This window comes from Planococcus citri, chromosome 1 (assembly GCF_950023065.1).
Source record: "Planococcus citri chromosome 1, ihPlaCitr1.1, whole genome shotgun sequence".
NCBI lineage: Eukaryota > Metazoa > Arthropoda > Insecta > Hemiptera > Pseudococcidae > Planococcus > Planococcus citri.
The window spans coordinates 38621070-38644365 of NC_088677.1; the positions used below are offsets into that span (position 1 = coordinate 38621070).

General features: G+C 34.8%; 4 protein-coding genes across 7 annotated transcripts; 3 read left to right on the top strand and 1 right to left on the bottom strand.

Moving 5' to 3' along the window:
- The first annotated feature begins 214 nt into the window (after positions 1-214).
- Positions 215-3285, top strand: CCT3 (chaperonin containing TCP1 subunit 3). The gene is made up of 12 exons (XM_065344602.1): positions 215-400; positions 676-737; positions 828-1004; positions 1075-1229; positions 1307-1493; positions 1578-1727; positions 1794-1952; positions 2018-2161; positions 2232-2429; positions 2503-2659; positions 2745-2857; positions 2942-3285. Exons 1-12 carry the CDS (start codon positions 364-366, stop codon positions 3050-3052), a joined length of 1650 nt encoding a protein of 549 aa, XP_065200674.1. The 5' UTR covers positions 215-363; the 3' UTR covers positions 3053-3285.
- Positions 3286-3984: 699 nt separating this feature from the next.
- Positions 3985-16954, top strand: LOC135831812 (uncharacterized). Of its 2 annotated transcripts, none has more exons than XM_065344600.1 (27): positions 3985-4249; positions 4572-4790; positions 4891-5004; positions 5281-5433; positions 5529-5711; positions 5782-6327; positions 6403-6561; positions 6632-6961; positions 7035-7469; positions 7548-8341; positions 8520-8691; positions 8790-10879; positions 10971-11078; positions 11152-11366; positions 11442-11668; positions 11756-11942; positions 12023-12183; positions 12252-12409; positions 12655-12853; positions 12951-13206; positions 13281-13625; positions 13708-13968; positions 14252-14384; positions 14480-14701; positions 14781-14901; positions 14983-15204; positions 15275-16954. In XM_065344600.1, the coding sequence occupies exons 2-27, from the start codon at positions 4677-4679 to the stop codon at positions 15416-15418; spliced, it is 8049 nt and encodes a 2682-aa protein (XP_065200672.1). In that variant the 5' UTR covers positions 3985-4249; positions 4572-4676; the 3' UTR covers positions 15419-16954. The 2 variants fall into 2 exon arrangements, with proteins under 2 accessions (XP_065200672.1, XP_065200673.1); XM_065344601.1 differs by having other exon boundaries at positions 3990-4249; positions 13281-13619.
- Positions 16955-17199: 245 nt separating this feature from the next.
- On the bottom strand, positions 17200-19148 carry Dtwd2 (DTW domain containing 2). The gene is made up of 4 exons (XM_065344608.1): positions 19050-19148; positions 18787-18972; positions 17819-18017; positions 17200-17733 (listed from the first exon to the last, which is right to left on the bottom strand). Exons 1-4 carry the CDS (start codon positions 19130-19132, stop codon positions 17377-17379), a joined length of 825 nt encoding a protein of 274 aa, XP_065200680.1. The 5' UTR covers positions 19133-19148; the 3' UTR covers positions 17200-17376.
- Positions 18798-23212, top strand: Naxd (NAD(P)HX dehydratase). 3 transcript variants are annotated; one of them, XM_065344606.1, is made up of 2 exons: positions 18798-18937; positions 20300-23212. In XM_065344606.1, exon 2 carries the CDS (start codon positions 20378-20380, stop codon positions 21311-21313), a length of 936 nt encoding a protein of 311 aa, XP_065200678.1. In that variant the 5' UTR covers positions 18798-18937; positions 20300-20377; the 3' UTR covers positions 21314-23212. The 3 variants fall into 3 exon arrangements, with proteins under 3 accessions (XP_065200678.1, XP_065200676.1, XP_065200677.1); XM_065344604.1 differs by lacking the exon at positions 18798-18937 and adding an exon at positions 19148-19464; XM_065344605.1 differs by lacking the exon at positions 18798-18937 and adding an exon at positions 19994-20135.
- The last annotated feature ends 84 nt before the right edge of the window (positions 23213-23296 follow it).

Sequence of the window (23296 nt, forward strand, 5' to 3'; positions counted from 1 at the left end):
CTAACGCTAGTCGCTATTTCGCTAATGCTAATTGTCTAGTAAATAGGTGATCGAAATTCGAATCTCGAAACTCGAATCACGAATGACGATGACGAATGTTTTCGTTTTGTGCATTTGGTAGCGTTTCTAGCGAACTTTTCAAGAAGCTTTATGATGTAAAAAAATGCTGGCTGCAGGCTGCTGCCTGACAACTTTCCAGCAACTCCGTAAAATTCTATTTTGATCACATTTCGCGATCACTTGAATAAATTATTTCATTCCTTTTTCTATCGTATTTATTGAGTAAATGCTTCGTAATTTTGATTAGTTCAATAATTTTTTTAATTCTATTTTTCATTACGATTTGTAAAATATTCTGTAAAAATGTTTGGGCACCCATCAGCGCCTGTACTTGTTCTGAGTAAGTATATTATTTTCAACCTCAACGTTTTGCTTTCCACCGGTCATCTCGGCTTTAAAATGCGATTAATCCTCTAAAATTAGCTTTGAAATCATCATTATCATTCATTTTATGTTATTTTCCATGCTTTGGTTTCATCTCGATGTGATTTTTGTGAGTAATTCCTTCTTTTGGGAGAGGGGCGGTGATTGTAATTCGCATATGTGTGAAGTGGATCTAGTATCTTTCTACTTTAATTCTTGTTAAATATTAAACTGGTACGTTCTGTTTCTCAGGTTCCAATACCAAGCGTGAATCTGGTAAGAAAGTCCAGCTGGAGAATATCGGTGCCGCTAAAGTACGTATCATTGAACAGTGTTGTTGATTATTGATTTTTAAGCAGATGTTGTTCCGTTTCCCATAATTTTATTTGATATTATATCTTTAGGCGATCGCTGATGTCATTCGAACATGTTTGGGCCCACAAGCCATGTTGAAAATGTTGATGGATCCTATGGGTGGTATAGTTATGACTAATGATGGCAATGCCATATTGAGAGAAATTACTGTACAGCATCCTGCTGGAAAATCCATCATCGAAATCGCCAGAACTCAAGATGAGGAGGTGCCGTATTATTTTTTGAATTTATTTGCATCGTATGGATTTCATTGTTTCTACTACATTCATTTCATAGGTCGGTGATGGTACAACTTCCGTCATAGTATTAGCTGGAGAAATGCTGGCCGTTGGTGAACAATTCCTTGATGAACAAATGCATCCCACTGTAATTATCGGTGCTTATCGTCAAGCTTTAGAAGATATGGTTACCGTTTTGGAAGAAAAAATTAGGTAATTTTAAATTCAAATTGGAATATTGAATTTCGACGTTGAATATCTTGTTTTTATTTTTAATCATTTCTGTCAAGTGTTAAATTGGACGTTACTGACAAGAAACAGTTATTATCCGTTTTACAATCCTGTGTGGGAACTAAATTCATCGGTCGTTGGTCAGAAATGGCCTGCAATATTGCTTTAGATGCGGTAAATATTGTTTCTTTGGAAGAAAACGGCAGAAAAGAAATTGATATTAAACGATATGCGCGTATTGAAAAAGTAAATCGAATTGTTCTCATCATTATAATAATATTATTATTGTAAATTTTATTGATTCATCTTCTCTATATTTTCCCAACGTAGATCCCTGGTGGAACCATCGAAGATTCGACAATTTTGAACGGTGTCATGGTAAATAAAGATGTGACTCATCCTAAAATGAGGAGGTATATTAAAAATCCTAGAATTATCCTTCTCGATTGCACTTTAGAATACAAGAAAGGCGAAAGCCAGGTACGTATCGAAAAGTTGTTTTCTTTATATCAATTTCCTATATATAATACCTATCTCTGTTTGTAGACCAACATCGAAGTCGCTCAAGAAGCAGATTTTACTAGAATTCTTCAATTAGAAGAAGAATATATCGAAAAAATATGTTCGGATATAATCGCTTTAAAACCAGATGTCGTATTCACAGAGAAAGGAATTTCCGACTTGGCGCAGCATTTCCTATTGAAGGTAGTATTAAATCGAGTTATCTGATGATATCAGTGGACAGTCGTCTTGATCTATCCATTTTTTAGGCCGGTATATCTGCTTTACGACGCTTGCGTAAATCCGATAACAACAGAATAGCTAGAGCTTGTGGTGCTACGATTGTCAATCGTACCGATGAATTAAAAGAGGAAGATGTTGGTACCGGGGCTGGATTATTCGAAATTAAAAAAGTAAGATCTAGTTCTTTCAAACTCGGAAGTAATGTTTGAAATTCATGATTTTTTATTCATTTTAACACAGATAGGAGATGAATATTTTTGTTACATTACTGAATGTAAAGATCCGAAAGCCTGTACTATTCTCCTTCGTGGTGCTAGTAAAGATGTTCTTATGGAAACTGAGCGTAACTTACAAGATGCTTTACATGTTGCTCGAAATATCATGTTGAATCCTAAACTCGTTCCTGGGGGTGGTGCCGTCGAAATGGCAGTTTCTCATGTAAGTGTTCCAATTCTTTTTACGACAGTGATCCTTTTCATCGTGTAAAATTGTATTTTCATTTTTTGTAAAGGCAATAATGGAAAAGAGTAAAAGCATAGAAGGTGTCAGCCAGTGGCCGTATAAAGCAGTTGCTCAAGCGTTAGAAATTATTCCTCGAACATTGGCACAAAATTGTGGAGCTAATACTATTCGTACTTTGACTGCTTTACGAGCGAAACACGCTACTGGTAATTTATTTGTAGATTTTCAAATTTAATTGTTGAGTTATGAATGTCTTTATTTCTGAACTTTATTTTATTTTTATCTAAACAGGTGATACTTTATGGGGTATTAACGGGGAAACAGGAAAAATCGTTAAAATGGACGAATTAGGTATTTGGGAACCTCTCTCGGTGAAACTGCAAACTTACAAAACTGCTGTCGAAGTATGACATAATTTTATTATGATTTTTAATCCTACGGAATGCATGTGCTCTACGTGTGCAATTATTGATTGATATTTATTTCAGACTGCTATTCTGTTATTACGAATTGACGACATTGTATCTGGCTCGAAAAAGAAGGATAAATCTGACGAACCTAGAGCTGCTGCACCAACCGAAGAATCGATGAAGGAATAATATGAACCATTTTGTATTGGTCTAATCTTTTTGTAACTTTTGTTCATTCGTGCATTTCTTTCGAATGTATTGAATTTTTCATTAATCAACCGAATTGGAAATAAGATTTTTCAGTGCCTAATATTATTTAATAGCTTGAACACTCACTGTTTAAATTAAGAACTGTTTTGTAAGCAAAATTTGTGTTATATAATTTTTTTTAAATTTTCCAATTACAAACTTTTAATTATTAATGTAGATTAAACTTCATTTCTATTCTCTATACGAGCGTAAAGATGAAATGTTTTTTGAAGAGAATTGCTACTGCAAAAGTTGCATTCACTCTCAAGTAATGTAAGTGATAGGCCTAAAGTACGTAATTTTGGCTCGTTTAATGGATACGATCGAACGTTAGTTGTGCAGCCGCTGCATAAACAACATTCTAATGATTGACTTGTTGTTTCTAACTTTCAGAGTTGTTATCGGGTTGAAAAATTATCAGAAATAGGCGAGATGAAATGAAAATCCGTGTTTTTGAGATGCATGTAAGCCTATCTTATCACCAAATACGTCTTGTTTGCGGAAAGCAAAGTGTTGCTTTTTGTCGATTTTTAGAATGATTCTATACAACTTTGAACTTGAATTATTTTGTTGTAAAATAAAAGGTAGAGTAGGTACAGAAGAAAAAACCAAAGTTAGGAATAAAAAATACAGAATAGGCACTTTACTAATAACAAATCAACAATAATGCGGATACGACAACGGCACTGCTAAAACATTCCAGGTAATGATGAATGAATCGATAGAAAATTTCATCACCTATAATTTTTTCTTATAAAATTTGACGTAGTCGTAAATCCACTCATTTTAATTAGAAAAGAAAAATCAAAAAAAATGAAACTTGAAAGTGAAGTGATCCGAGACAAAAAAAAAAGGATTGTGATTTGCCATTAAAAAGAAAACTCGTAACAAGCTCGTAACGAACGTAACGGACTGAACTTTTGTGTTTATTTTTGTGTTTGTTGTTGAATCTGAATCTGGTTTTGCGATTGCAATTTGCATGTATGTATCGCGATGATTGTATTGTGAATCTGAATCGTGTTTTCAGTAGTAATTTTAATAATGTGCATTTATGTTGAAGTGTTTTTTTTTAATGTGTAATTTTAAATTATAAAATGTGAGCTGAGGTGTTGGATTAATACAGCCATGCGGTTTTAGGTACTTACCAAAATGTCTTAACAATTACGCGCCATTTATGATCAATTCTCCTCTAGTGAAATGATAAGATGTCTTTTTATCAAACCAGTCTCATTTTTTCGGATCAAAAATCGTACGAATATTTGTTCGTATGCTTAAACGAGAAAACTGAAGATACTTTCTGTTTTATAGCTATTGTATTATGGAACTTTGTGAAGAAAGAATAAAAAAAAAAACGTTCATATCACGTTGAAATCTTGGCCTACTAGCTAGTAGCTACCATATTTTAAAATGATAAAATAGTCCCATTTTAATAATTCATTCGTTTATGCATTTGCTGCAGAACCTTTTCTACTGTAAAACATCAACTTGGCACGATGATATGTGTCCTAGTACGCGTTCAGATTGGCAGCGTTTCACACGCTTTGTGAATTGCGAATAATTCAACATGGATTTATATCGATTGGATCCTTCTATGAGAAAAGGTTTTTCCGAAAGGGCTTCTCATTTTCAAAGAACTGATGTAACTTCTGCGGTATCGCATCATGGAGACTTATCTAAAGTAAGGCGATGAAATTTGGTTTATTAAGATGATTGTTTGAAGTTGAACACTAATACACAGAGCAATTTAATATATTGTTGGAACATCAATATTATTTCAGTTTCCCAGTAGCGACCTTTTGAGTAGTTCTGCTTGGAGTTCAGTTATTCATCAACCGGATCAAGATTCTGATCCTGAAGATCTCCCGTCCACTGTCGATATTGATGCTATTAAGGTAATATAAATCATTATTATTTGTAAGTATAGTTAATCTATCCTATCTGATTTGTGTTCAGAATTACTCGAACAGGGTAAATAATTAAACTTATTGAAACGCACTGATTACTAAATTGTATGTTGCACTGCTAATCTGTCATTCAACATAGCATTATTTTGTCTCATTCAATTTGCTATAAGATACATAACCGTTGAGAAAAAAACTAGTATCGATTACAATTTCCAAAAAATGCACCGAACTGAACATTGATAACTAATATGCCTGTGCCTTTAGGAACCTCTTACTCCAGTAAACGCGTCAGCTCAAACACCTGCCGATCAGCTCCATGGGGATAATCATTCATTTGAGTTGAGTGATGAACAGAATATCGGAGAGAGTGGTTCTGACTCTGATTCCGATTCGGAAAGTGGAAACAGTGAAAATGAGGTAACATTCAGCTCTAATAAAATTATAAGGAATTTTTCGAAGGTAACGTTTATCAGTTACACATACGGGCACATTATAACATGTTCAATTCACAGAATGCTGCCAGTGGAGGTGATTCGGAGAGCTGTAGTGACTCTGACTCCGTTTCGAGCCACCCTAGCTCAAGTAGCAGTAAAGATAAACCGCCATCTTCACGTGCTTCGCGTTCTAATTCACCGATTTTTGCGCATAACAGTCAACAACAACAGTTTGCAGTGAGAGAAACGAATTTTGAGCAGGTAATGTCTCATTACGAAATAATTACGCTCGAATAAACATGAATTTTTCATCATTTTTTTGTTTTTTCAGGGTGGCCTTAGATTAAAATTTTCTGCGCTGAAACGTCCGAAACAGAAGTTTGGCAACGATAACGCCGAGATTTCATCTGACTCTTCTGAATCTAAAATCGAATGTGATGGCCGGCTGAAGAATAAAAAAATGTTCACTTTTAAAGCGAGGAACGATATTAAAAATAGATCCGCGTTTTTGGCGAAAAAACAGCCAAAACGTCTTAATTCGAACGATAAAGACTCTGGTAGTGACTCTTCATCATCATGTCACACAAGTCCTGAAAAACTGTACAATCCTTGGAATCCAAAAGCACGTCTTACTATGCAATCAAATTTTAGAATAGAAGCTGGCATCAGCCGTTCGAAAGCCGCAGTATTAGATAAAACTTGTGGCAGTGTCGGTAGAGATACCAAAAACGAAAGATTGATTAGCCATTCAACGAATAAACAAAATGATTTGACTAGAAGTATGTTTTGGAATGCTAAAGAGTCAGCATCCTTTGGTATAATGCATTCTAAATATCGTGCTTTAAATAAAACATCTTTTGAGTCACCTTCGTTGAAGGTAAGGTTTCTCATTCAATTGGAACAATTTCTGTTTTTTGAATAGCTTTTTGGAACATTGTTGGTGTATTTTCAGTTACCTCAGACGTGTAAACTATCCGAAGATTCAGACGAAAGTTTAGATAATTCCAAAACGTTGTCGAAAAATGCCAATAAAAAGGAAAACGATCGTGACACAATAGAAAAATTAGCTCAACAATTGACTCAACCAGGCATCGCAACAGATCAATTACAAGTAATTCGTATTGAATTCGTTTTTTTTTTGATTGTATAAAAAACGTACCATTCATACTTGCCGTTTACAGGTATTGAACGAAGAAGACTTGGCAGCCGTATTACCAGATGTGGAAGGCGGTACAAGCGGTGTAGGTGAATTTGAATTTGCGGAAGGCAGCGCAGCAGGAAGAAAACGAATTCAGCCGAGTGCGGAAAACAAAAAAGTCGATTCATCGGATTCGAGTAGCGATACCGAAATGTTCCCTAAGCAAAAGCAAATTGTTAGAGATGTAATCAACAGTATACGTATTGATTCGGATTCTTCCAACGTCAGCGGTGACTCGAACCTCAAGCATAGATCATCAGACGACAATTCTTCCTCCAATGACGAACATGAAAAACGAAAACGGAATGAAAAGGTATGAACACATTAATTGAATAAAATCCAACTCCAAACAACGTATTTTCATTATGTTTATTTCAAAAGCGCAGTATTCATCGAACTTATCAGGTCCTCGAAACAAACAAGTTGTTCGTTTGGATAAAAACAACGTTAAAAATTCACCAAAATGGAGTAAAGCTTCTAATATTTCAACTTTGAAGGATATGAATGATAAAAATGTGGTCACGAAGAAACGTGGAAGACCGCCTAAAATTAAAACCGTACCAACAACTGATATAGAAACGTACGTGCGTCTGGATTGCTCAGTTTCTAATGTTTCACCTGACAGTGGTATCCAGTCTAATGCTGGATCTCCTTCATATCATACTTTGCCTTCTTCATCAAGGACGATGCATAATCAGAATTTGCGTTCCACCGGAAACAAACTCGCCTCCGTGTCTTCAAAATCGTTAAGCTTAACGCGAAAAGCAGTATTATCGGCTTCAAAAAAGAAAAATATGAAGGAAATTAATACAACTCGGGAGGTGCGTATTTTGTTTATTTCAATTTCACATTCGTATTCGTATGTGATCGACTCAGAACTTATCTGTGATATTTTACAGGCCGGTAAAGCTGTCACTTCCCAATTCTATAAAAGCAAAGGTGAAGTGGAAAAGAAATCAACGTTAGCTCAAAAGCAAACAGTCCGTTCGAAGACGACCAATGAAATTATAAGAACATCGGCCCGCTTCGATACAAAAATTCTGCAATCCGCACCCAGTGCGGATCTATCTCATTTGCTTAAGCACCGAGCTGAAATAGAAAAGAAATCTGCGTTAACCGTGAAGCAAGTAGCACGTACGAAGGCGATCAGCGATTTTGTTGAAACACCCTCTTATTTCGGTCCAAAGCTTTCACAAACTGCGTCAAATATGGATGCTATGCATAGTGATTTAACGTTATTCCAAGGCAAAAGAGGTCCGGGCAGACCAAAAAAACTAGTTCCCGCCAAGGTGAATGGCAAAACAAAATCTGAGAAGACACTGCCTTTTGAACTAGACGGACCGTACGAAAAAGCTAATTATCCTATACAGAAACCTTCAATTGGTTCGTCCGATGATTACAAAACCAACTCAAAGAAATTGAAATACTTTGGCTCTGTCGATATGTGTTTAGAAGGTAAAAAAAACAATAAAAAAAGAAAATCTAATCTCGCACCGGTTTTGTATGAATCTTTGACGCCTCCTGTCTCTCAAAAAATGCCTTTGTGTCCTGTCCGGATGGAGTGGCTACGTAAGCATAAGAAACGCAAGAAGAAAGATAGCAAAGAAAAAAACGTTAACACGGAAGTAATGAAGATGATTGATGATTTAATCGATACGTTCGACAAGAAATGCATTATTGAAGAAAGAAAAATGTAAGTACAAATATCCTCGATTCACCGATTGAAAAATAAAATTTCTCTCTGTACTTGTTAAAAATAATATGTATGTATGATATTTCAATTTTTTGTGGCCGCATGTCTAATGTGATATATGTATGTATGTACTTACTTACTTACTTACATACTTGATAAATATATTTCTGTTCCTTAGATCTAAACTTACTCATCGGTCAAAAGATAAGCCGAAGAAGAAGAAAAATATGGAAAAAGTGAAGCATAGTGATAATGAATTTGAGTTTGAACCTGTCCCACCTGCTTCAGTTACCACAAATATTGCCTGTAATAAACGAAGAAATAAGAAAAGTGCCATTGAAACCCCGAAAGTAATTATTTAAATTATGTAACATGAAGTATTCATTATATATTTTGTTGGCAATCGAAATGGAAAAATTATTCAAAAATTGTTTGTCATCTGTTGCAGGTGTCGCATACCAGCGAACAAAGGTTACCATTAAAAAAACGTCATTACCATGTATCCGCATCTTCGATTACCAGCAATGGTCACCAGAATAATGGTGAAAGCAAGAACCGGACTGAAAAACAGTTGCTTTCGTATTCGAACGAAACTGTGTCCCTGTTACCAATCAGTACTGAAAATGTTGTGAAAATCAATGAAAATGTAAAATCAAAAGTGGACGGCCTGAAAACATCATCAAAATCAGACACCCAAAAATTTGTATCAAAGAGTGAAGACGTCAAATCAACAACAAAACTAGAATCAAACAAAACATCCATGAAAGTTGACTCGTTGAAAGTTTCATCCAAAGATACGATCAAAAATCTGCCTAAAAACGAACTGCTCAGAGGTTCTAACAAATCTGATTATCGTAAAGTACCTGCCAAAGTTGTCAATCAGCATCCTAGTAGAAGTGAACCGAACAAAAAAAGTAAACTAGATTCTGGCAAAGATGAACCCGATGTAATGGGTAGTAACAATAATGCTGACAATGTTACCATGGTGGTCACTCCGAACAAAAAATCCCGAACTGTTGAAGAGAAAAAAACTACTAGAAGCGCAGTCACAAAAGAATTATTGCCATTCTTGCCTCTCAGAAGGTCTGGCAGGAGTGTCGCCAAGAAAGAAGAGTCAACCTCACCGGATAGGAAATCAAAATCTAATCAAAAAAACAAAGCGGTTAGAAATAAGAACGAAGTTGAAATTGATACTAATTGTGATGTCAATTGTAATAGAAGTTCCAAACGATCCGAAATGATGAGTAAGGCTGACTCTACCAATACTTCTGAAGGTAGCGTTTCTGCAAATGGTTTAATTTTGAAAAAAGAACAAGTTGCACTGTCGGTTGTTGATTCGAACAACACGAATAATGACAAAGAAATTGCTAGTGAAAAGATTTTGAACGTTGGTAATCTCGGCAACGTTACGAACACCCCAGTAAAGCTTCAAACTAACAACAAACCTCAACTCATCACACCGTTGCCTTCGGAACCTGTACAGCAAAATACTTCTGCAGCTACTTTAAAGCCACCAGCAGGAGTTTTCGAGCCTTCGAGAAAATTACCCACTTCTGTGTCTAAACCAAAGAAATCTTCTATAGACGACGTTCTGTCAAAATTGAAAGAAAAACTCAAGGATTTGGACTCACCTTCAAAAAACACGACGACGTTGATCGAGAAAATCGGAGTAGTTAAAAATGATGTTATAGATAGCACAAATAGCGATCGTAATCTTAGATCTAAACGTCCAAGCACCGAAAATGATGTGACTGCTAAAAAAAGTAAAATGTGCAAAGATATGAGCATTCGGTTGCGTAAACTGTCTAATAGCGAATTGATCAACAGCGGTATTGCCACGGCCGAAGTAAAACCAAAATTGAAGCGTCGAAAGACTATAAACCGAACAGGATTCCCTATCAAGAAGAAAAAGAAACGAAGTAAAATCGACACCGAATCGATTCTAAGTATCAATACAGACGAAGACATTTATTGCAACTCGTTAACAGAAGACGAAAAGACTGATACCAAAGATGAAAACAATATTGCAGAAATCTACTTGGCAGGAAAAGTGAAAAACGAATTAATCGAGGATCAAGGACATAAGAGTCAAACTACCAACAGCTCCGTTCTTCTACGTTCTGCTGACAGCGATGTCAGAGTGAAAAGCGAAGTGATGAGTGAAGATGAAATCGTTGAAGTTGAAAATTTGCGGCCGTCAATCAAAAACTCCAAAAAGAAACTCACAAAACAGCTAGATATACCCAATAGAGTTCTTTCATCCCGCTGCAGTGCTCGGATTTACATCAAGCAACAAATACGAGCCAGAGAGATGAAAAAATCGAAGAAAAAAACCGTTAAGAAATCTAAAGTAAAAAAAGTATTAAAGTCTCGAGCCAATGAAAAAATCCGAAAACCAGTTCCAACAAAGTTACTCGAACCCAGAACGTGTAAACAGAAATATCTTTCTGAAAATGGTCTTAAGGAAGAAACACGCATGAAAAATGACAGCAATAAGGATTCGAAGAGTAGAGAAGAAACTGATAGAGAAGAATTCAGGTAATGATAGTGTCTCCTTTTTTTTTTTCATTTAGTTTTGAGTTGCGAGTAAATTGAAACATTCGCTCTTATTTATGCTAATTTCATATAGCGACTCCGATTCCGTAAAATATCAAAGTTTGAAGAAGATCGAAATACCTAAATGGAAGAAAAAGTATTACATTGCGGGGTTGTTTTCTGATTCTTACAAAGAAGAGAAGTAAGTTTCGACATGATAAAAATTGACGAATATTCGATGATAAAAAATATGTTAAAATTTCATGTGTTTGTAGACAGAACCTTGGAGACGCGAAGAATCGATCCAATTATAAAGAAGAAGACCATCCTCACGGCTTGTTACCACCTTCTGCTTACGCTAATGATTACGTACGCGAAAGGAGAGTCGACTTTAAACTACCTTACGATTTATGGTGGCAGCATTCGCACAATCAATTGCCTGGAAGAGATGATGTGGTTCATTCTTGGAATTACAAAAAAATACGAACTAGTAAATTATTCTTCACAAATTAATCAACCGATAATGAGACGTGATATTATGTTGATGTTATTTTATACTTTTCAGACGTGTACTACGATGTAAAACCAACGTACATGTACGAAGCTCAAGCTTGTAGTTGTAAAATACCTACAGAAAAAGATGAACTTGGATGTGGTGAGGACTGCATTAATCGTTTAGTTTACGCCGAATGTTCTCCTGAACTTTGCCCTTTGAAGCAAAAATGCTCCAATCAAAAGATACAGAAACACGAATGGTCCCCGAAATTGGTGAAATTCATGACTCAAGACAAGGTATGTGCTATAATCGAACTTCATGTCGCGAAATCACTCGAAGTAAAGTTCATGACCGGAAACCATACTACATATATTTTGTTGCAGGGTTGGGGAGTGAAAACGAAAGAAGCCATCAAGAACGGCGAATTCGTCTTGGAATACGTTGGTGAAGTTGTCACCGATAAAGAATTCAAGAAACGCATGACATCGTTGTACAAAAATGATATTCATCATTATTGCCTCAATCTAGACGGTGGCTTATTAATCGATAGTCATCGTATGGGTGGATTTGGTTAGTTTCATTGGTTAAATTATTTGCGATATGAATTCCATTCAAGGATTCGTTGTAACGATGACTTTATTTTATGACAGGTCGTTTTGTGAATCATTCGTGCGAACCGAATTGCGAAATGCAAAAGTGGAGTGTGAACGGTCTATTTCGAATGGTGTTGTTTGCATTACGCAATATTGAAGCAGGGGAAGAATTAACGTACGATTATAATTTTGCCTTATTTAATCCGGCAGAAGGACAGGTATATTGAGAAAACACGTATAAATTACATCTTTCCCGTAGACACTAATGTATGTTTTCAATATTTAGCCTTGTTTATGCGGATCTTCCAAGTGCCGTGGAGTTATCGGCGGAAAATCTCAGCGTGTTCCACTCAACAACGTTAATAATCCTTCTAAGAACGACCCGGCCAGTAGTACCACTTCAAATGCTACATCTAACGCTGACAAAAAATCGAATAGACTAAGGTACGTTATGTTTCAATGTGCAGGGTCCACAGAAATTCCGGACACCCTGTTTTACTTTCGCGGATATTAACATAATTATTGTGAAGTAAGCTGCATGGCAGCGTTGAATACGTTTAATCAACGTTATACCACGACATTACTTCTGATTTTTAAACATGAAAATTCAAATTTTTAATATAATTAGGTATTCAAGGCACCTGATAGTTCTAGAGACCCTGTTCAAATAATCCATATCGTCTTTGCAGGCCTCGAAAACAAATACGCAAAAGCACGAAAGTTGAAAGCAGGCAAAATCAGAGGAGAGATTCAGTTGCCAGCAGCAATAGTATTGGTATATTACCTCAACGCAATGCCTACAATTTAACGCCTGTCAAATTACTGACGTCGGAAGAAAAGAAAATCGTGTTGAATTTCCACGTATTTCTGATTCGTAATTTGACCAAGGTAGGCATACGAATATTATTTACGAGCAAACTACTATATTTTCGACTTTATATTTGAACCGATTTATTCGTTGATCTAAATCAATCTGTTTGTTTAGATTCAACATTTCCGAGAAAAGCTGTTACAAAATGCTAACAACAAAGAGAATGCAAACAACTTGAATCTGAATTGTTTGGAAGACGCTGCTGCCAAAGAATCGGCCGTTTTTGTTACTCATTTCAACGCTTTATCTACGCAAAGAGGTATTACAACACGACGTTTAGCTCAAGCCCAAGATAACCCCGAAGTGACGAAGATAGCTCTTCTTGCGAAAGTTTTTCGAACCATTTTCAACGATATGGTTTCTGCAAAAGGTACTCGTATATTTTACAAGTATTTTTCCTGCCTACGTTAATTATATTAAATTAATACACGTACGATTGTGTAGACGAAAAAGGACAACCGTTCAGTTCACTTTTCATGACATTGCCTTCGAAGAGAAAACTTCCGATGTACTACCAACGTATAAGTGATCCTATAGATCTGACTACTATCGAGAAAAACATCATTACCGGAATGTACAAAAACGTCGAACTCTTTGACAAAGACATGAAAAAACTGATCGCCAATAGCGTTAAATATTATAAAAGAACTTCGGATTACGGAATCGCAGCTGTTAGATTAAGAAAAGAGTACAATATATCGAAATTGAAGCATGTCGATGAACTAAAGGAAATCGTCGGAGAATCAATGCCACCGACGTTTATGCCTGGTCAAGAGGATCCTGGTTGGTGTTCGTATTTGAATCGAAGTACTCGATGGTTATGTCTTGACTGTACGTATTTTGAAAATATAATCGATGTACATTTTTTCAGGTGATGAAGAAGAAGATGTAATCAGATGTATTTGCGGATTCTATAAAGATGAAGGTGTTATGATACAATGCGAAAGATGTCTGGTGTGGCAGCATTGCGATTGCGTCAAAGGCGACCCGAATGCTGAATATTATTTATGCGAGAGATGCAATCCTCGAGAACTCGATTACGATATACCTCTCGATAGTGTACCTGAATACGCACAACCAGGAGAAAAGCATTATCTAACTTTAATGAGAGACAATTTACAAATTAAGCAAGGTATATTCTTGTTTTGATTTCACGTTTGCTAGAATTTAACCCCCTTTAGTCATCAAACTGTGCCGAATTTTTATAGATAGGTTTTTCATTTTAAATTCAAGTGCTTCTAGATTGATCGATTATAATGTGGTAAAAAAAGAATATAACTTTTAGAATATGAGGTATCATATCTCTGAAGATTCAAGGGGAGTTGTTAATGTTTAGGAGGAGCGTATTGCAATTTTGAGATGTCTTTTGTAATTGTTTTAATTAATAGAATCGATAAATTATGGTATTTTTGCAGGTGATACGGTTTACGTACTGAGAGATATTTTCAATCCCGAAACTAAGACTAGGCATACGTTCAAAACGATTAAAAACTTCACATTTGACGACTGTGATATTTTCCGTGTGGAGAGATTATGGATAAATGAAAAGTAATGAAGATATACCAAACTTCTTTTTATTTAAAACTCCTCAAGCAATGTACAAAATCATAAGCCTTCTCACGTGTTTGCTTTTGAAATTTTAGAGGGGAAAGGATGTCATTCGGACATCACTATCTGCGTCCTCATGAAACTTACCATGAACCAACGAGACGATTTTTCACTAATGAAGTTGTCCAAATCCCTTTATACGAAGCGGTACCTTTGGATTTAATTATGGGACAGTGTTACGTTCTGGGTTTATCAACCTATCGTAAAGGTCGGCCGATTGATTCAGATCCTGAACATATTTACATTTGCGAATACAGGTACATACTCAACAAGTTCGTATTCCATTACCGTTGTGATATAAATTCATATTTTCATAAAAATATTGGCTATTTACAGAGTGGATAAGCAAGCCAGAGTATTTTATAGACTACCTACTTCCAAACAACCCAAAGTGTGCACCAAAAATTACGCTTTTGATACTTTCGATATCCCATTAAAGCCTGTTCGAACGTATGCGGTGAGTGCAATAGCGAAATTCATTATCAACTGATAAATACGGTCATTTTTTTTTCATTATGAAATACCTACTTATTTCTAGCCACACGGTGAAGTAAAACTTTCATCTAATACGTCTACGTTGTCATCGAGTTCAAAAACATCAGTCAACAATTCAAAAGTTCGTGGGCCGAAAGTTGAAGAATCGACCATCGTTAGTTCTGAGAGTAGTCGTGTGTTGCTGGACAGCGCTACAGAAAACTCCTGTAGCAGTATAAAAATTGACGAAGATGATTTACCGCTGTCACAATTAAGAGACTCTAAAGTAAGTTGAATGCGTAGTATCATTGAGGGAAATACATGGTCAATTGTAACGATTTTGATATCATTTCCAGCATGAAAAACAAAAGCAACGTCTCAATTCAATACTGTTGAAACTATTGGCTAAAAAATCGTCTACAAAGGCACCTCTAGATGCGTCTTACTTGTTAGATTTAGGAAGAAGAAATCGTAAAAAACCAGAACTTTTTTCTACTTGAGTGCAGTGTACACTGTACAGGTTGATTTTTACGGTGGTGATGATAATTTATTTAATGTTGTGTATGTTTTATATACTTACCTATGTTTGTTTGTTTTAGTTGAGTTTACTAGGGTACTGGTTACTGGTTAGTTATTGAATGTCAGATTCGTTTTACACGAGGTGAATTATTACTGTGATGTTGATGTGTAAATCATGTAAATTTAAATTGAAAAAAAAATCTAAAGTGTTTTTGATGTATGACATCTTTGTATTCTATAAAAAATGTACCGGTTTTTTATCGAAGCAACGAAAGGGACTTCAGCATTACTGTTTGGTCGCGTTGCTATAAACGTTGTCTTATTTATAATTGTTTTTTAATGTATTCTTATTTTAATTAGTGTTACTAACTTTATCAAGTTGGATGTTCGTTTTTGTACGATTGAGTAACTAGTTTTTCAGTCAGATTTATTATGTTTCAATTAGGTGTAAACATCTCAAACTTCTCTCCTTTTTTAAAATATTTTTTTTGTAAACGCGTCATCATTGCTGATCTGATATCTCTTGAAGTGAATTTTTATGCATTTTTTTCTTGTAATTTTTAATCATGATTTCATGTCCCTTATTTTATTTTAATTTTTCAACTATCGTGTTGATGTGAATATTTCTCGCTAGATCAAATTTTTGTCACAATAATCGAGTATTAGCAGGGGTTACATAATCCCATTGTTGTAACTTAATCTTTGAGATGTTTGTTCATTGAAAGTGTTCGCGCTTTTAGATTTTACATTGTGATTTTTTTTTCGGTTTAGTTGTGCTTCAATACCATTTTAACTGTTATTGTTTTGTCATCTGTTCCAAAAATCAATTTTTATATCAGCCGGTTTTCTCCTCAACTGCCTTATCTGAATTCCAGTTTTATGTTTTTATCTTCTTTTCTAAAGCTTTCACCTTCCAATATTTATGTACTTTTTCTCGTTGGGAGTATTTTTAGTAAATAATTTTTTTCGTTTTGAAAAATTGAAATGATGAAAAAAACTGATACGTGCCTTAATGCAATATGAAAAACTATTTTTTTATATTCTGAAAAGTTTATTTTATTACTTATAATCAAATTTTGAATATGTAATATAATTTTAGCTGTACTTGATAGATATTTTTTTAATGAACCATTTTCCCTCATGATTATGTATCAACGCGTGTACCTTATATTATAGTAATTTGTTTCTTTTTCTTTCTCTCTCAATTTTTTGCTTGAAAATTGTCAACTTATTGTCTGATTACTTTTATTTCTTTTTTTTTTTGTAAATTTTCAAAAACATGACATGAAATGTTTCATTTTTAATGTATGAAATAAATGTGTGTTTTCAATAACTTAACATAATTGTTATAATTTTGTATAATTATCTGCCTCACTTCATCTGCAAGGAATCAAAATTCGGCGAATAAACTACTTTTCGCCGAAATTTTTTTTTTTTCTGCAGGTCGTTTTCGAAATATTCAAGATTTTGAATGATTTTAATCACTCAACTCTTAAGCAATATTTTCGATCCTTTCATTCGCTTATAAAAATATGTATGTACTAGAAAGTGAAAATTATTTTCAATAACTGAAAATGCGAATTTTGTGAAGGACTTTCCCTTATTTTGACATCCCGACATTGACCTAAACGGCCAACACATTCATTGTTCATGCCTACAAAGGCTTAGCAAATGTGACCCAGTTACGAGAAAACAATTTTTCACTTTCACCCTGAAACACTTCGTGAACTTGTAACGATATGTCACAACAGAAATACAGAACTAGGACAAAAAAAATCATGTTTAATATATTATCGAATTATGTACAATATGGAGGATTCATACTTACAAAAATATATCTTGAAAGCTCACGTATTTTGGGACAAATTTCAGTCTAATACAAATGCATACAAACGAAAATGCCTAAAAATTAATGAGAAGTGAATAGTAGGTATATTAATTATTCGTCACTTGATGGAGATTTTTTCTCATAATTTTCATTATGAGATTGTACAATTTCATTGAGATCTGTTTCTTCAACGCAAGTTTTCTCCAGCAATTTCTTCAATCGTTTTCCAATCAGTTTCGGGTAGGTGTGATTTTTCAATCGTAATTCTTTACTTTCGTGTATTACGGCCCCGTGATTTATTTGATATTCACATAAAGCAGACAACGGTCGTAAGAGATCAATTTTCCAAGACGGTTTGTTTTCCAAAATGGATAAAGCTTCGGCTGCTGTTTCCAAAGTAGATAAGCAACCTTCTGTAGGCTGCGTTCTGATTATGTATTCGCTACCGCGATGTTTCGAAAGTTTAACCTACATTTTAAAAAAATCAACTTCATTCGGTAATATGTACATTGTACAGACGGATGAGTTTTCATAGCATGGCGATTATTTTTACCTGTTTCAAGGAATGTAAAGAGGTCGATTTATTGTAAATAGTTTTCGCCTGCGCCCACGTCCCATCAATGATCACCAAAGTGTACTGAAAGTTGGAACTTTCGTCTACTTTCGGCAAACTTTCAACATCCACAGCCTTTAATGAAGGATATAACAGCAAAGTGTTTGGAGAACTTAAAATATCAGGTAACTCGGTATGCCTGCGAAAAATAACAATAAATATCGTATATGAGTTCATATTATACTATTGAGGTTGAATAAAAAGGTGCATGGGACGAAAATTGCGGATTGAGAAAACACAACATAATCAAGCTTTGTTTTTAACATGAACCCTTATGTTATAATTACATATTTTAAAACACTTAAAACAGGTAATTTAGCAATAAATCATACACGCGCACCCTATATGTGTTGGCTAATGAACAAGTTTTTCATTCTCTACAAAAACATTTAAGAAAGTTTATTACGAAATTGCATGTTCCAATTACGCCGTTGTAATTAACATAATCGGAAATTTTGACCAAGGACTTTTTCGAAAAACGAGGCGCTTTTTACACGCTACACTCCGAACAGAAATTACAAAAAGTATAAGCAATTAGTTTCTAATCGTACTGACCAATTAATAAATTTATAAAACGACATAAAAATTTTGGTAAATGAGCAAGTAGGGCGGAAAATCCGATGGTTAAAAACTTACTAATCGCGTGGACGCGGATGTTAAATTATGTAAATTTTTAACAATAAATGAAGCGAAAATTCGCAGCTATTTTAATTGTTTCCTATAGTAATAGTGCTCCAGATGGTGTAGAAACGTGTATAAGGCACTTAGTGACACATTTAAGGAAAATTATGCTTTTTAATATTTTGTCCTTTGAGTACGTAAAAGATAATTGTACTGAAAACACGTTCTTGCGAACGATAGACTGTCTGCAACTCGATAATACAGTTCAATGTTGTGTCGTGTCCTACCTGTTTTGTGGAAACTTTTTTCCCGTGAAAACAACGCATTTTTCTTTTTTCAACGATAGAGACAGCATCGTGGCTGTGTGCAAACATCTTTTTTCTTCTGCTGGATGCTGCAGCAGTACGATTTTACACAACGGATTCAAACGTTCAGGCGGTAAGTATTTGCAATAACATACCCCTGTAGGTCGTCTACAAAGTTTAAAAGTAAAAGCTTGTTAATAATCATTTCTGCTTTTAATTTGCTACAAAAGTGCTCGTTTTCGTACCTGCATTCGCGACAAATGTCTCTCTTGATGGGTGGGTCGATTGGTAAATTTATCAAATCGTCCCATGTAACATCATCGTCCATGGTTACGCTTTCGGAATTTGATCTGAAACATATTTAAATGTCTTAAAATGAAATGGTTCGTAGAGACAGGCAATACACAAGCAAATTTTAACGTGAATTTTCGAATAAACGCTTATCGATCTGCTATAATTTTGACTGATATAATCACGCATTGATACGATGGACGGATTGTTCGTATATTGTATAGTGTAAGCACTTCGATGAAAAACTAAATCAATCATTTTATCGCAACGTGTGAACGTGAGATGAAATTACGCGTACATATTATTTATTTTTTTCCAATTGCGTGGTTGATGCAAACGCAGCTGTCAGATGCAATACTTGATACAAACGTGCGTATATCTACATATTACGAACAATCCATTTATTACATAAATCTTCGTAGAATCGCTGATCATAAATAAACGATTCATCGAATAGATTAATTCAATGGGGATTTCGAAAATAGTAGACAATCGATTTTAGGATATCAAGTATACAATATTCAAAAATTCAATACTTACTTCCAAATGAGTTACTGATGAAGCTGATGTAAGTGATCTACATCGAATAAATTCTAAAAGAGATTGAACATTTCCTCGCAATCCACAACAAACAATATTATGATTGTATCAAATCAAAATGATTTATAACGAATTTGAGGGGAATACCGAATAATCGAACATTTTACAATTACAACCAACACGCTGACATTTGTTTGCATTTTGTAGACAGTTAGGCGGGAGGAAGAGGTGAGGTGGTTAGCAACAAATTGATAAGTTCAAGTTCACGTCTTCACTAGTCTTCACGATAATTCACGATTATTTTTAGATTGATAACAATATGAATGGAAAAATTTAAATTTTGATCAAAAACCGCAAGTTTTTCTGCGACTTAGCTTGAATAATGAAATCAATTTGAAAATAAATCACTTTCCCAGTGTTCGAATGACGACTTGAGCTGTTTTGATTCTTATCTAGTCAAACATGCAACATGCCTGATTAGGTAAATTATGCTTAAAACGGTAAGAGATGATTTCCTGTTTCTAATATTGAAGTGTTGAAAAACTAAGAGAATGATTTGATCAAATACATTACCAATAGTTAATATAAAAGTCTCCTAAGATTTCTATCTCATTATCAATCTTTCATGCTCATATCTGCAGTAATTCTGTATTTTTCTGTTTAGATATACCGCAATCGTGCTAATCTTACCACTGCTATCACAGAAATATCTCCTATACTTACACCAAAATTTGTTAAAAAAATGAGCTCAGTGCCCGAACAAGAATTACAAGCTGCTGCGAAAACATTACCTCCAGCTCTTTCAGAATCGAAACACAAAGGACAAGCCGGTCGAATTGGTATAATTGGTGGTTCTTCCGAGTACACAGGTGCTCCTTATTTTGCGGGTATCACAGCTCTGAGATGTGGTGCAGATCTAACGTACATATTTTGTATGAAAGACGCGGCGATACCTATTAAATCATATTCACCAGAATTGATCGTATTGCCATTTTTAGATGCCGAACACGGCAAAAGTTTGACCACAACGCGGCTTCTGAATATCCATTCATTGGTGATAGGACCAGGCTTGGGAGAAAACGTCGATGTGCATCAGCTGGTCGTATCCATCATTCAATACGTAAAGGAAAATCAGAAAATTCTGTTTCGGATTTCATTAGTTTTTGATGCAGATGGAATCGGATTATTGGCTGACAATAAAGACGTTCTCTTAAATTACCCTGGATCTATATACATAACTCCTAATGCTAATGAAATAAAAAAATTAGCATTTGCGTATTTCGGACGACGTGATATAAATACTAGCGATGATGCGACATTGCAAGAACTGGTTAATCAAATTCATCCTAACGCTGTTCTCATCTTGAAAGGTCAAAACGATAAAATAGTCACTCCCGATGGTACGTATGTTTGCTCTACTCCTGGTTCATTGAGACGATGTGGAGGACAAGGAGATATTTTATCCGGTTCATTAGGTTTATTTTCATATTGGGCCAATTTGTATAAAGAAAAAGAAGACCAGAGTAACATTCCAGCTGAAGTAATCGCCAGCTATTCCGCTTGTTCTATCACAAGATTATGCAGTCAGTTTGCTCACGAAGAAAAAGAACGTGCCATGGTGACTTCGGATATGCTGTCTCAAATTGGCAAAGCGTATAAAACATTTTTCAGTTCATAAAAATTGGGTTTAGGTAACTTTTTTGATCCAATTTCTATTTTATGTTTTTAATTTCAGAAGTAAAATAATTTATTGTTTATGCAACTTTGAACATGCAACTATTTTATTTTTGTTGGGCTATCGCTTGGTTTTATTTATTGTTATATTCGTCACTCATCATTTTTTTGTTACTGCTGTATTGTGATTTTATATTCAAATTTGAGAATAATTTCATTGGTGATTGTAAAAAAATAATTATAAAATATTTATTGATATAATTATTATTACTTGTTGGAAATGTGCAACACTGCCATCGAAATTTAACTAGATTTAAGCTCTATCCGGTGTGTGTGGTAACATTGTTTTTTTTCACCATGCCTTTATCATCTCGTTTTGTACTTATATAATTTGATGAATTTGTTTTACGTATTAAATAATGAACAAGACTCTGCTTTTTCGTGACTTTATTTAAACTGTATAATAACAGGTTATGGGCCCAGTCCCTTGCCTAACTGTGCGCGAACAGAAATCGAACTCGAACTATGGTATTTTTCAACTAATGTACTTTGTACTACCGGCAATTTTGGCCTCGCACTCTTTGAACTCGGCATATTTGGCCTCGCACTCCTTGAACTTTGAACAAGAACTAGAACTCGATCATTGGATCTCGCACTCGAACAGAACAACCACTCAATCTCCGAACTCAGTCAACATGGACAACCTAATAATCAGCATCTCAAATGGCATCTCCAAACTACAAGGTACACAGAACTATCCTGAATGGCGTTTTCGATTGAACTTAGCTATAGAACAAGTAACAAACTTACATGACTTAGAAGTGCATCATACCACGAAAAAAACAAAACAAGAAAGTTTAGAATTGAAACTCAAGCTCTTGATCGCAGGTACAATCAGTGAACATGTGACCAGTCACATTTTGCATTGTACCACTTCAACTTTGATGTTAGATAAAATCGAACAGCTCTATGGTCCAAAAGAAGAAGATCTTGATGAACTGCAACTGGAATTCTTCAATTTCGAGTATGACAGTAAAAAATCCATGCAAGAAAATGTGAGTAAACTTGAAATATTGCGCCAAAAGATAATCAACTTAGGCGATAGCATTTCCGAGTCCGCTTTTAAAACAAGAATTTTGTCATCTCTACCTAAATGTTTCGATGCAATCGTATCAGCAGCTAATCTGAACAAAAAAATCAAGCTCAAAGATTTAATTTCATCATTGGTTTCCGAGGATATTCGTCTACGTAAATTGAAAGGTGCTGATAAGAAAGAACCAGATCCGAAAAACGAACCTGTGATTGTGAAAACAGCAGCAGCCCTGATAGCAACCTCATCAACTCCTCCATCAGCTCAATCCAATACTAATTCCGAAGATCAATCCTGCAAGTATTGTAAAACGAAAGGTCACCTTGTGGATTCCTGCCCTGAATTGATGAAAAGAAATAATGCAGTGTGCCATTCCTGTGGAGATAAGGGCCACTACTCAAAAAATTGCAAGGTAAAAAAAGAAAAGGAAAAGGTAACACTTGCTTGTTAAAATTGTTTTACATTTCTTGTGTTCTTTGTATTTTTAAACATATTATCTACTCTTTTTAGAATTAAGTGTTTCATGACATGTGTTTGTCTATCCAAATTTGCTCACTTTGTGATTTTGTTCTAGTTTTTATTACTAGGTGCTATTTTTGATTTTATTTTTTAGAATTACGTATTCCTGAACTTTCGATTGTTGTGTTGTAAGGGAGTGTTGGAAATGTGCAACACTGCCATCGAAATTTAACTAGATTTAAGCTCTATCCGGTGTGTGTGGTAACATTGTTTTTTTTCACCATGCCTTTATCATCTCGTTTTGTACTTATATAATTTGATGAATTTGTTTTACGTATTAAATAATGAACAAGACTCTGCTTTTTCGTGACTTTATTTAAACTGTATAATAACATTACTTGAGTGGTTGATTGAATTTAGTTTGTATTTGTAATGCGA